Here is a 13554-nt window from a genome sequence, read left to right as displayed (position 1 = left end):
ATATGTATTTTGTTACTCATATCCGGGTATCACCCAGGTTGATTAGCTAGTCCTAATAATATAAATGGGATGACCTGATCATGATCTTCTAATTAATTCCACACGACAACAACAAAGAGACTACAGGCATCGCAATTTGCTCCATCCGCAAAAGCAACTCTTCATGACCTTGGTCAAAAAATCCTTTGTCTTCTTTCCCAACGTTTTCTTGTCGTCGTCAACTCTGTTGAATGTGTAGCTACTAAGGTATTTCTGTCTCGAGGTGATCGTATAAGCGTTGTATCGCAACTTCATCGGCCGTTGTCCTTCTACGTCTTCATTAATGGAATCTGTCATCATCATTAGATTCTTAATTAGTGTTGGGTAGTCTTGAATATGTGAATTATCGCATGGTTTAATAATTTGCATGCGTATGTACATGTATTTATAGTAGATGTAACCTAATGTATGTAATCGATAAAAAGAAAAAAAGATTTAATTAAAGAGAATGAAAACCACATGGCTAAATCGGTATTTAGGAATGAGAAGCAAAAAGATTTGGATTTGGATACGGATTGGATGCATTATTTATATGTATTCGTAATTTGATCTAACTCCATTAATTAATTGAAATAATGTAGTAAATAAAACTTAATCGATATCTAATCTTTATACAATACAATATACAATCACACCAACAATTTGGTTCAACTATAAACCAAAAAAGATAGAAGTATGGATTATTTAGGATGACTTTTCTCTACTATACCTATTATTTTATGAGTTTTTACGGTGTATAAAATAACCCAATTAAATTTTACACATAACATGTATGAAAACACTGCATTTTTATTTTTTAAAAAGTCAACTGTATGTTTCTTAGAGAAGTAAGAAATCAAACTTTGGATTAAAAAAAGGCCAACATATTTTTGTTTTTGTTATAAAGTAACTGATGTTTACCATAAAAAATATAAATATAAATTAACATCTCCAAATCAGAATTGGTTATTATCATTTGTTTGTATTTTTGTTACTTTTTCCGTTCCATGATATGTGTTCATTTTTAACTTTTTAAAGTCTTAAACTTTTAATTTTGACCTTAACTAACTTAGTGTGTATTATATAATACTTAATAAAAATTATATGATTGGATTAAGTTTTAAATGTGTTTTCATTGAAATAAGTTTTATTAAGTATTATAAAACATAAACAAAATTATTTAAGATTAAAATTATATTTTAAAAACTTTAAAAATTCAAAACCTAGACACATATAATATAATAAGACGGATAAATTATAAGGTAACTCATGGTTACCATAGGAAAATAAAATTTTAAAAAGAAAAAAAATTAACATCTCCAAATCAAAATGGCCATTATCATTTGTCTCTAACGTAAATAAAATTGTAAACCTTTGTTGCCATCCCTAGTTGGGACCCTTTTGTTCATCGAACCAACTGTGCTGACGGGCGACCCGCAATCAATCAACAAACCAACTCTAGCTGTTTCACGGGTCCGATATATCCATTTTCATAACCCAAAAACTCTACCCATTTTCCAAAATGAAAACTTGGGCTTGCACACCAACTGTTCGACGAAAGTCCCATTAAAAAAAGCTCCCGCCTTTTTTAATCATTTCCAAATGAATTTACACCCCATTTAACAAAAGATTTCATACTCAATTCTTGTACTATAAATATAATAATGAGTATGTGTACATTGCTGAATAATGTTTGTATTAAAGTTGCTCATAGACTAATACAACAAAGTTATCATTTGTTAGGTTTTCCTGCAAATATATGTATGAATTTGAAATTAAACATGTATGCCCACAACTTTGCCAGCAAGTCTGGTACCAATGCCGTCTCGCTTTACCTAGACCGAGCACGGCTCATAGATAAGATACGTGTGACTCTCCGTTCGAGTTCCCAAGACTCGCTTCATTCTATCTTGAATGATCCTGGTTTGGACTCGTTCGTAGTTGCCAATGCGCTAAAGTCTGCCCCATCACCCGCCTCTGCGCTATCTTTGATTGAGACTTTAAAGAAAATACCACATTTTAGTCATAACGAAAAGACCCTTTACGCATTGGCAAAGATACTTGCAAAGGCAGGTGAAACTAATAAGTTGAAGGCACTAGTGAATGGGATAAATTCTGGGAAGTTTAAAAATGTTGGGCGAGTTAGTTTTATGGATCAGATGAAGTTTTATGCAGCTGCGGGTGATCTTGATTCAGTTCTTTCTGTGTGGCATGAGTGGAAAGTTTCTAAAAAAGGTCCCAATGTTGAGTCGTATAATATCATTATAGGGCTTTGTGTGCGGACGGGAAAAGATTATGAAGCGGTCAAGACTTTTTGTAGGATGGTTGATGAAGGAGGGATTCCTAATTCTAGAACATACACTGTAATTATTGAGCATCTGGTGAGTTCTGGGAATTTAGTTTCGGCGATGGAAATATTTAAATTGATGCCGTCTATGAGGGTTAAACATACGCTAAAGCAGTACTTGGTTCTTGTTGATGCATTCTGTGGTAGCGACCAGTTTGATGTGGCTAAGTGTTTGCTTAGTGAAATGAAAGTAGATGGAGTTTTTCCAACCCGAGTGATGCTCTCGTCTCTGCAACGGATGCATGATTCAGGATTTGTGGAAGAGACGTGTGAACTGATTAAAGAAATGTTGCCTGACCCGAGAATTGAAAATGTGAAATATTTATCTGATGATGATGAGGAGGATGGAGGTGCGGATGGAGTCAAGTTAAGACCATGGTTTGACCCTATCTTATTGGCTAATTCTTTGCATTTTTGGAGGCCTGAAGAGGTATCAACACTGGAGGATGCTAAATTTGTTTGGACAACACGCCTGGTTTCTAAAATGATAAGGAGCTTCGGTTCAGCTGAGTCAGCTTGGGAGTTCTTTTGTTGGGTTGGTAATCGACCAGGATTCAGTCATGATGTTCACACGGTATCCAAAATGATTACCAAGTTAGCTCATGAAGGACGTGTTAATCTCGTTGAACAACTCATATCCAAGATAAAAGATGAAGGTATTCAGTTGTCATATACTACAGTAAAAGTGATTATTGATTACTATGGAATTTCAAAGAACGGTGAAGCTGCTCTTAAGGTCTTTCAAACTGTTAAAACCCTTTGTGGTAAATTGTCCAAACAATGTCTTTTGTCTTTGTATACAAGCATCTTGAAAACCTTGGCCAAGTGTAAAATGGATTCAGAGGCCTTAGAAACACTGGACGAAATGATTTTATCTGGACTTTCTCCAGATATTCAAACATATTCAGGATTGATGCGTCATTTCGCACTTGATGGGAACATTAAAATGGTTCAGAGGCTCTTTGGGGTGGTTAAGCAGAGTGGTCTGGAACCAGATGCTTTTATGTTTAAGGTTCTGATATCTGCTTATTGCAACTCGAATAGAGCTGTTCTGGCTCATAGAGCATTTGAAGATATGAAAACCTTTAAAGTGAAGCCTGATATTTTTACTAAGCGTGTGCTAGTAAAGAGTCTGTGGAAAGAAGGAAAAATAAGGGAGGCTGCGGCTGTGGAAGAAACACTTGCAGAGACTAATGATGTTTTTATAGGTACCTTTCGTGGTAATTCATATACTACAAGTGCTGCGGATCTTCAACGAGTTTATAGAGTTTATTGCGGTAGTTTTCCAACTATCAATGGCAACGAAGATATATGTTAAGTGGGTAGTTCAGCTTTTGATGCCATTGAGATAAATGGCAAATGGCCGAATTTGGAAACTAACGTTTAGTGTTATTGATCGTAGTGGATGACCTTCCAGTTATTAAGGTAGAGTCTTGCATATTATCTCTTACAAATTGCTTGCTTCAGAAAGAAAAGATGGAAATCTTTGACCCAGCATTGAGATATATGCAATTTACTCTATGGATCATGACAGTAACAAACTAAAAATGAGCCTTTTTATAGGCTTGAGCATCCCATCGTTTCTGATATTAAACCAAGCTGTTGAATTTTAAGTTGTCTTTGAGTACTCAGATATATACTACATAGACATTGAATCCAATCTTCAATTGCAACAGCCAACATGACGCTTGTCCAATTTTCAGGTGTGACTTTATCTTCTTCTATTCAAATAAATTCTCTCTTGTTCTTGAACTATAAAATGTATTATTTCTTTTAGTGCGTCATGATTATAGAATGAATAAGTTAGACCTCACTGTGTTGGGTGACTTTATCAATACTAACTGATGTATATATGAACTTCACTTTTTTAAATCCCGATTGTAATTATTAGATTAAAAGCGATTGCTTCTGTTAATCCAAGTCCTATAATTAGTAGATACATACTAGCATATCTGGACAATAGGTTAATTATTTCATATTTTCATTTTTCATAGACTTTTAAACAGTTTATGTATTCGAGCAGAACCTTTGACTCATGCTACCCCGTCTTGCATTTTTGCACCAAACAACAACTGCTAACTCATTGCAGTGGTTTTCTTCTACTTTTAATGCTTTGTAACAAAGTACATGAACCGAATAACCTCATTGCTCCAAACCAGGGGCAGATGTATAGTGAAATAAAGAAAGGGGGGGGGGGGGGGGGGATTTCCCTTATGAGTAGCCCAAAAAGTCAAGTACTAATGTAGAAAAATAATTCAAAGCCTAAGTATAAGGAGAATGCCCTCGGCCCATTTTTTTAATGCCGTCAACCATCCCAACAAAAAAAAGCTATGGGACATATGGTAAGCAGAAATTGATTGGAAAAAGAAAAAAAAACTCCGAACCCATCAAAATGACTAAATTGTTTCAAGAATACCGTATTAATATGAGTTTGCTATTTGGAATAATGAATTTATATGACTAAATTATTCATTTGTTTCTATGAACGGCCATAGATTATGAAAATTTTGTATAATAATAAAAAAAAAAGTAAACGACGAAATTTGCAAACTTGCAATTGTGAAGTAGAAGTAATTTATTAGTTGCGGTTAAGATTGAAGATTGTGTAGTAGAAAAAAAATTACATGTGATTGAAAAGGTAATGGCTCGATTCCACAAGTTCAAAACGCATAGAGGTCAACTGTAGGAAGTTAACTTGATTCTCATGGTTTAAAACGTAAAGGCCAATTGTAAGAAATTAACTCGGTTCTCATGGTTTAGTGGTATTTTAGATTTAATTGAAGACATGTTATCTATGGCTATTTTTGATGCTTACATCCTGGTTTATTTCATTTTTTTTTTTGGTTTTGTAGTTTTTTTTTGGTAGCTTTTAAGCTGTTTTTTTCTGTATGTTTTGTAGTTATTTTGGTACTGTTTGGGAGCTATTCAATGTGTTGTTTGGGAGCTGTTTCGTAGCTCTTTAGATGTTGTTTGGGAGTTGTTTTGCCTATATTTTGGTACTTTTTGGGAGCTGATCTTGGTGTGATTGTAGCATATTCAGGAAGTTCTTTTTAAGCTATATGTGGTGTTGTTTGGACCATGTTTCGGAGCTACTATTTCTACAGTTTGGATCTTTTTTGCAACCATTTTTTCTATTATTTGGAAGTGCTCATAGCTCTTTTGATGTTCGAGAAATAATTTTTTTTGCCCCCCGTAACTCAAATCTCTAGATCCGCCTCTGCCCCAAACCCTGACCGAATGAACACCCCTAGCTTTGTATATTAACTAGCTCTCTAAAGTGAGAGCATTTTACATTTTTCTTGATTGCATTTCTGATATTCTTATTACAGCTCCATGAGTATTATATATTGTGATTTAACTTCTAATAGATCCTTGTGACCTGGTCTTTCTCTGTTTGAAAAAACTGAAAAAGTGTATAGATGTCAACATCAAGTTTGTAGCAAGTTGTTGGAATTCTTTTTTTTTTTTTGTGTTTTCTATCACAACATACTAGAAGACATAAGTATTAAGTTAGGCTTCATCTTTATTTGTCCGGTTTGGTTTTCGTATACCAAAATGTTAATATGTCATATTCGTAGAATGTTTCCATCAAGACAACCTATAGCCATCACGAAAAGTTGCTTAGCAGAAAACAACATATCCCTTTTATACTCTTATACATTTTATTGTTCTTATTCATCATAAATTTCAAAGAGAAAACCTCTATTCGAAAGGTCACTGTCATGATAAATTAGTTGACCCTAAACTACCACATCCTTTTTTACCTTTAAATTATAAAAATCATTTCAACTTTTGTAGAACGTTAATGCATACGCCAAATCTTTTTTACGGTGCTAGAAAAATGTTATAGATACATACGTAGAGTGATAGAGAAAGAAAAGAGTGTATGACTCTTTTTGTTCAATACAATCTGATATGTTTATTAAATGTACATCTTTCATGAAGCTTTTACATCACATCTTTGACTAATTACATACATTTGTGATCCCAAAAGATGCAAATAGAGACGCAATTAACTTTTATGTTTTATGCCGTAAACATTGCTTCAGAATTCTGTGCATCCATTTGAATCAGCATAAGAGTAGAAACTATATCGTTCATGCTTAATCTTCTTGCTGGTTCAGGTTCCAAACAAGCTATGCTCAGTTTGATCAATCGTAGGGCTAGTTCATCTTGATCTATGACGAAACCAAGGGGGTGCCTGGCTTGTAAACAAGGATCAATAAGGTATTTAAGCTTATCCTTTGCATACTTTTCATCACACATACTTGAGAGAACAACTTCTGACAGCATTACTTCTTCACCATCATCATCATGCTCATACACAGCTTTCCTTCCTGTGATAAGTTCCAAGAGAACAACTCCAAAGGCATAAACATCAGTCTTGGTTGTCACGAATCCGTCTTCTAAATACTCTGGTGCAAGATAGCCCTTTGACTCAAAAGGACATTTGATAGATGAATTCCCATTTTGGTCCTTTTCTGCTGACCTTGCAAGACCAAATTTAGAAATCTTGGCTCGTAGATCTTTACTGAGTAGAATATTACTACTGTTTATGTCCTTGTGAACATATGCTGGGCTTGCAAAGTTATGGAGATATTGGAGACCCTTAGCAACATCTAGACCAATACGAATCCTATTGTTCCAAGTTTGATTTTCTTGAAAAGCCTTATCTTGCAGCCATTCCTTTAAAGAGCCGTTCTCCATATATTCATAAACAAGATAGCAAGCTCTATCATACTCACAAAAGCCATATAGACCTATAAGATTAAAATGGTTAATTTTTTGAAGGATTTTCACCTCTTTAGGCGCATTTGCACCCATCTGTTTAATCACCACCTTCTTTTCTTTCAGACTCCCTTTATAAACTGAAGCACTCAATCTGTTCTGGGGGCTAAAACCGTCACTAGCCTCCTCTAATTCTTCAAATCTGTATATTTTGAGAATTTGATCAACACTAGCAATACCAAGTTGAATATCTTTAGGCAACACCCATTTGACTATCTCCCCCTTATTCACTCTATTTCTTCTCCACAGTAAAATTCCCACAAACGATAAAATTGCCAAGGCAATACCTCCCACAGTCCCAGCTATGACATATCTCTTTGAAAGACTTTGCTTATGACCAAGTGTTCTTGTCTGAGAACTTAACGGTTCATGTGAAAGGGGAATAAGAAGAGTCGTAAATGGATAAATCTCTTTTTCTTCCACAGAAGAAAAGCCGTTCGCTAAAGCTAAATCTTGACTGCTTATCTTAAATCTATTACTAAGTTTTTGGATCGAATCTTTCCATGTAATCAAATATGTCAACAAATATTTGACCCCCACCATGGATTGACTAACCGTTGGACATGCACATCTAAGTGGTATTTGAAGGTTCTGACCAGGGTGCAGGTCATATTGGTCGTAGATGTTGCTTCTTTGAAGCGAATCACAAGTGGTTAAACCTTCATATGTGTAGTTTGCAATAGTGAAATAGGTGTCAGAATTACTATGAATAACAAAAGATGTGTTAGCCTGATAGTACTGACCCAAACACGAACAAGTGACTGGAATGATGAGCTCTTTGTTTAGTGGCAAAATTTTGTTGGAATTTGTGATGTTGTTGATACTGGCAAGTTCTATGGGGTCTGTTGACATGAGCTTTGAAATGGTCATGATTGTGTTGTAAAGAGGTTGTGTTCTGAATATGAGAAAGGAGGCACAAGATGGTTGTAGACCATTGCAGGTGTAGAGAAATGCAGGAGAAGGTCCTGATTGATCGCTGTTATCACAGTCCAGAGCGAGGTTTCCTGAGTACATTTGTTGGCCACCAGATTCGATAGCGAAAAGCAAGAGAACCAACATGAAGATGAACAGGTTCATGTCAAAAGTGCAAACCATTTTGTTTGCTAGGAAAGTGGTGTTTGAAATCTTTCACCAAATGACTGAACATAAGTAGCTGCTAACTTCAATCATCTGTTGACCAAGTGAATATGAAAGACTACCAACTAAGATCTCTGGCTGTTTCACAATAAACAAAAGGGTAAGGTGATATCATATGTAGAAATTTGCACACTTTACATTGAAAAGTAGTGACAAATTTTGAACCAAAAAGTTGCTGAAAATGACGTTTTGATACCCTTGTGTATGTACTAAAAGGTGGTGAAAGGGACTCAAATGACATAGGACTAGAAGTGTTGAAATATTCAAAATATATGTAATGAGCTATGAGTTTAATACATAATATTTTTAGCAAAACGACGGCCATTCTTTGCTGATTATGAGACAAGGGGGCCAACCCTGTTGTATTATTGATTATATCTTAAACCAAGAGTTATTAAGAATTTCATTCAGATGTTTTCCCATAACATTACTACATTAGAACCATGATTACATCTTGGGTTTTACTATTGATACATGTGTAAATATGAACTAGAAGTAGCTTAGTGGTTAGGGTAACTTCATGTCTTCAAAAAGATCTCTAGGTTTAAACTTTTTTTAGATAAACATCTTTGGGAATTGGGATAGTCGGAAAATTAAAGGGTTAGGAATGATGGCCCTATTAGATTGCATATATCTTATTAACCAAAGCTTCAATCTTAGGTAATTTAAACAAAGAAAACTCATTCAATTGTCAAATTAATAAATGAATGGAACATTAGAATAACTGGAAATGTCGACTATTAGACTATATATCATAAGTATACAAAAAAGCAGCCGCTTTTATTGTAACCCAACAACCAGAAAACGTGTTCTCATCGGACATCGGCTTTTATAATGGATTAAGACCCTGCCCTTATTCTTCTTTTGTAGTCGGCGAAGGCCCATAACTTACATTCACAATATGAACATCTGCTGAACCTGGCCCTGATGGAAGCCCAAGCCCCAACAATCGTTAGTCATTAAATCTAGTATTCCCATACGGGTGTTTGTGATTACGTTTTGAGCTGATTATCTGATTATTGCATTTGCATAGCGCAGATATTGAAAAAATGTGTTTGGCAAAATATATGATTATTTGCGTTTTCATAAAGAGAAAACTCAGTTTTTAGAAAACAGGTCTGGATATGTTTTTACAAAACATAATTTTTTAACGCATAATCTATTTTATAAACTCAATCCCGAACACTCACTAAAGTATTCACATTTCTCATTGGGAATGTCTCAAAATAAATTCACTTTTATCTTTAACTAACCAAAAGAGACTTTAGTGGATGTAGATGGTAATTGAAAAGAGACTTTAGTGGATGTAGATGGTAATTGAGGAACATTGTAATGATTACAGTTTTTAAAGTGTATGCATCTTAATTTTAAGGGTATATGGAAGGTAGTGAAAAAATCAAAATCGATATGTCTAACAGGTAAAAGCTCAATCCTCTTATGATAGTCTTGAGTCTTGGGAGACCCAGATTTGAGTCTTGAGGGAGAAAGTTTAATCATATCAATCGTTATGCCTTTTTCCGGATTAAAAGAAGGTTTTTCCCCTCCGTGGTTCATTGAACATCCGAATAGCATCCTGCTCAAAAAATGTAAGTATTAGGATGATGACAATGGTCTAGGCATGGGGCTAGGCATGAGTGATTTCGGCATACATTGTCGCTTAGGCATGGAAGAGAGAGAGAGAGAGAGAGAGAGAGAGAGAGAGAGAGAGAGAGATATTTAAAGAGTTAATTAATGAGGGATAGGAGGGAGAATGAGTATGATTGAAGGAAAACCTTGTTGCTATAGGTTAAATATGACTAGGCATGAATTAGGCATGAAATGATGTGACAGTATATTATTAGTAGATAGCTAGGTATGGTTAAGCATGGGAGTAACCATTGTCATCCTCCTAAGTGAGACAAACAAGATCTAATCATTTCCAACGTTAGAAAAATATATGTATGTATATGCTTGTACTCCAGGTTTCACTTGTTTAACACTTAACAAAGTACACACAACAATTGGTAGGAAAATTCTCTCAAGAAATTGGCATTTGGCAGTAAATAATCATACATGCATGTCCTTTACTGATTAACAGCTCATTCAACGTACATCTTAATCATATATATATATATATATATATGCAAACACATTTACAATTTATAGGGACACATTTACAACTAATACAATATACGAGTATTTAATTAGGCCATCATCATCTGTTGAAACTCATTAAAATCAACAGTCCCTTTACCATGAGTATCAAACATCTTAATCATATGCAAACACTCATCATATGTCTTGGAGTCCCCAAGTCGACTTAATGTTTTTTGCAAGCTCTTTGGGCTAATCCGTCCGCACCCTTTCTCGTACTCAAACATCTCAAACGCCGCCTTCACGTCGCCTTGCTCTTCATCGTTCACCTTCATGAGCCTCATAAAGTCGTCAAAATCGATAAACCCATCGTTATTAGTATCTAACTCATCTATCACACCCTGAGCCTCTTGGTGAGACATGTACTCTCCAATGGAACCAAAATATGACCGAAGTTCTAATGCTGATATCTTTCCATCTTTATCGGCATCAAAACGAGCAAAAACCGATCTAAACTCTTGTTCTCGGTTGCTGGTTTTCGGTTTTGGAGATCTAGGAGACATAATTAATGTGGGAGAATAACTACTATCGTTTGAACGGGTGCTATGCTTGGAACGAAAGCTACTTAGTTTTAAAATTAGACCCTTTTGTGGAAAACAACCAAATGTTTTTGGAACTTTACTTGGCTCCATTAAAATTAATGCAAACTAATGAAAATATACCTAAGGGTGACAGTTATATAGTAGATGGAATTGAACAACTTAACGACATTCTATAGACAATATGAAGAGGATATGACAGTTATATATATAGTAGATGGAATTGAACAACTTAATGGTGGGAATTGAAGAAAACATGAAATATTATTTGTGGTTAAGGAAATTTCCAAGAAGGTGTGCAGGTGTAATTAAGGTGTCGCATATTGCGTGAAGTTTGGTTTACGAGGAATTTGCATGGCAATTTCCTTGGTGACTTTTATTTTGTCGAATTGCCAAGTTTGGCATGTAATTATATTGATATTAAGTCATTTTAAATGTAAATCTTTGTCTCGCAAGATAATTTTTTCTAGTCCGTCTACGTTTTGGATATACCTTTCCAAAATGTTTATTACATGCATCGGTGTCTCTTGAAAAGTTTGTGCTATTAGTGTAAGCTATTGCCTTGGCCCATATGTAAATTGCTTCGATTTTGCTTATGTTTACCATTGACTATAAAAGTATTGGCTTATGGCCCCCTTTAAGCATTAATTATTTTTTTCACAAGTACTCCATGTATAACTTGCAAGTTCCTTCTGGCCCACATCCAAAATATTGTTAAGCGTAAAACAAAAACATTTAACTTTATAATTGAAGTATTCATTCATTGTTCCATCAAGGTAGGAAAACATCATTTGATACTAGCTAGATGGATGCTTAATTATATACATTTTGTTAATATCATGATGTCATGATTCTCTATCTTTTATCTATAGTAAATCGCATGTACAAAGTTATTCTTCTACCAGGTGCTAATTTTCCTAGAAAATCTCAAAATCTAAGCTAGTCATCGTTTTGAACTCTATTTTTTTCCCCCCGATTCTATTCCTTACATGTTCAGAGTTCACTATAGAAATCAAGTAAAATATGAAACCCATCAAACTTTATATATTTTTGTGTGTTCTTCTACCGTTTGTAAGCGTATATCTAGCAAAAATCATAAGGTACAAAGTACAATATAAGGAAAACGAAACAGTGAACAAATTTAATCCAATAAGGCAATAAGTATTTTATCCACACAAGAATGAAGAATAAAGAAAAGTTTTAACATGTAAATACCCATGTAAGACTTGGGCCGGCCCGTTTAAAGGGTTATAAAGTGGATGGCCCATTATAATGGGGAGTATTTGTAGCTGGCCGGTTTTGCTACATAAGTGTCTGATTCAGTGATTCTCTCCAACAGTCCAACCTGTTCATAAATTTGTAGATTATTAATTTTGACTTTTGGTAATTGTATTGATATTCCCATTAAGATTATAGTGAAAAAAAATCCTTGTTTTTATTCTTTAGTAATGATGATAAATTTAAATTATTAGTAAGGCCTTCAAACATGCCTAAAAAGTTTTGAGATAACAATTAGCATGAGATTAAGTTTTTAAAAATGAATTTAAGTACATACATAAAACTTAATGTTTTTCTCACTTTGAACTTTAACCATTAATCATATTATATACACCAGATTTTTAAGCATGGTCGTAAAATTACCAAATAAGTCGTATATATCATTTTTTTTCTTAAAAATTTTAAGCTAGCTATCTCCAAGTTGTGCTATTTTATATCACAGAAAGCATCATTATAGACTATTTATATATATTTTAGGCTCGATTGTTCTCATGTGGCCGTTGATATATCCATCAACAGGAAAAGGCCAAAAGAAGAGCAAAGACGACAACAATAATGTAGAGCATGAATGGTTTAGACAACGATCCAATGAAAATATATTCTTCTTTGTGTATAAGAAAAAGAAAATGAATAATCCTTCTAACAAAATAGCCTAAAAATCCTCCTAACTATTGGATGATGACATGTGTAAAAATCAGGAGGCAAAATTAGGAAAGAAGATTAGTGGATACCACATGTCACTTCCTTAGAATGTTAAGAGGATTTTTAGGATATTTATTAGGTGGATTAGTCATTTTCCTTTAAAAAAATGTATTGATAGTTATAAAATTAAAAGGGTGAGTTATTTTAAAAAATCCTAAAAATAAAAAAAAACCCTCAATAATCATTCTGGACCACACATTCTTTCTCTATTTCTCTCTCTTCAATTAAATAATAAAATTCACTAAAATCATTCAAAATGCTTTATCTCACAAACCGTAAATCCTTAGAACGAAACAAAAAGCATGGATAGTCTTAAAATTTCGTCATCTTTCATTAGAGATCCAATTCGATATACTTTTGACGACTTTTTAATTTTTATTTTCTTTTTGGTACTTACATATGTGTAGGTTGAACAAAAATTATGATTCGGAACGGGCTTCGCCCTTAAAGATATTCATAAACCAAACCTGGTGGGGGTGATATGTCATTGAGGGTGATAAGTCATAGTATGATAGATCATAGAGGGTGATAGGTCATTGGGGGTGACTGGTAATGGGTGATCTACCTAACGGGTTCCGCCCTTAGCCGCTATAGCTCCGCCATGGACTGACG

General features: G+C 34.4%; 3 protein-coding genes across 3 annotated transcripts; 1 reads left to right on the top strand and 2 right to left on the bottom strand.

Moving 5' to 3' along the window:
* Nucleotides 1–1781: 1781 nt before the first annotated feature.
* LOC122588132 (pentatricopeptide repeat-containing protein At5g66631) lies at nt 1782–4237 on the top strand. The gene has a single exon (XM_043760267.1). The coding sequence runs from the start codon at nt 1782–1784 to the stop codon at nt 3681–3683; it is 1902 nt and encodes a 633-aa protein (XP_043616202.1). The 3' UTR covers nt 3684–4237.
* Nucleotides 4238–6391: 2154 nt separating this feature from the next.
* Nucleotides 6392–8248, bottom strand: LOC122588131 (protein LYK5-like). Its single transcript, XM_043760266.1, has one exon. The coding sequence runs from the start codon at nt 8246–8248 to the stop codon at nt 6392–6394; it is 1857 nt and encodes a 618-aa protein (XP_043616201.1).
* Nucleotides 8249–10321: 2073 nt separating this feature from the next.
* LOC122589845 (probable calcium-binding protein CML41) lies at nt 10322–11153 on the bottom strand. Its single transcript, XM_043762165.1, has one exon. The coding sequence runs from the start codon at nt 11053–11055 to the stop codon at nt 10474–10476; it is 582 nt and encodes a 193-aa protein (XP_043618100.1). The 5' UTR covers nt 11056–11153; the 3' UTR covers nt 10322–10473.
* Between the last annotated feature and the right edge of the window lie 2401 nt (nt 11154–13554).

Source organism: Erigeron canadensis, chromosome 2, assembly GCF_010389155.1.
Source record: "Erigeron canadensis isolate Cc75 chromosome 2, C_canadensis_v1, whole genome shotgun sequence".
Classification (NCBI taxonomy): domain Eukaryota; kingdom Viridiplantae; phylum Streptophyta; class Magnoliopsida; order Asterales; family Asteraceae; genus Erigeron; species Erigeron canadensis.
This window is presented reverse-complemented; position numbering and strand designations above follow the sequence as displayed.

Coding starts and splice junctions, on each gene's coding strand:
- LOC122588132 (XM_043760267.1), top strand. CDS start 1,782: ATGAATTTGAAATTAAACATGTATGCCCACAACTTTGCCAGCAAGTCT.
- LOC122589845 (XM_043762165.1), bottom strand. CDS start 11,055: ATGGAGCCAAGTAAAGTTCCAAAAACATTTGGTTGTTTTCCACAAAAG.
- LOC122588131 (XM_043760266.1), bottom strand. CDS start 8,248: ATGGTTTGCACTTTTGACATGAACCTGTTCATCTTCATGTTGGTTCTC.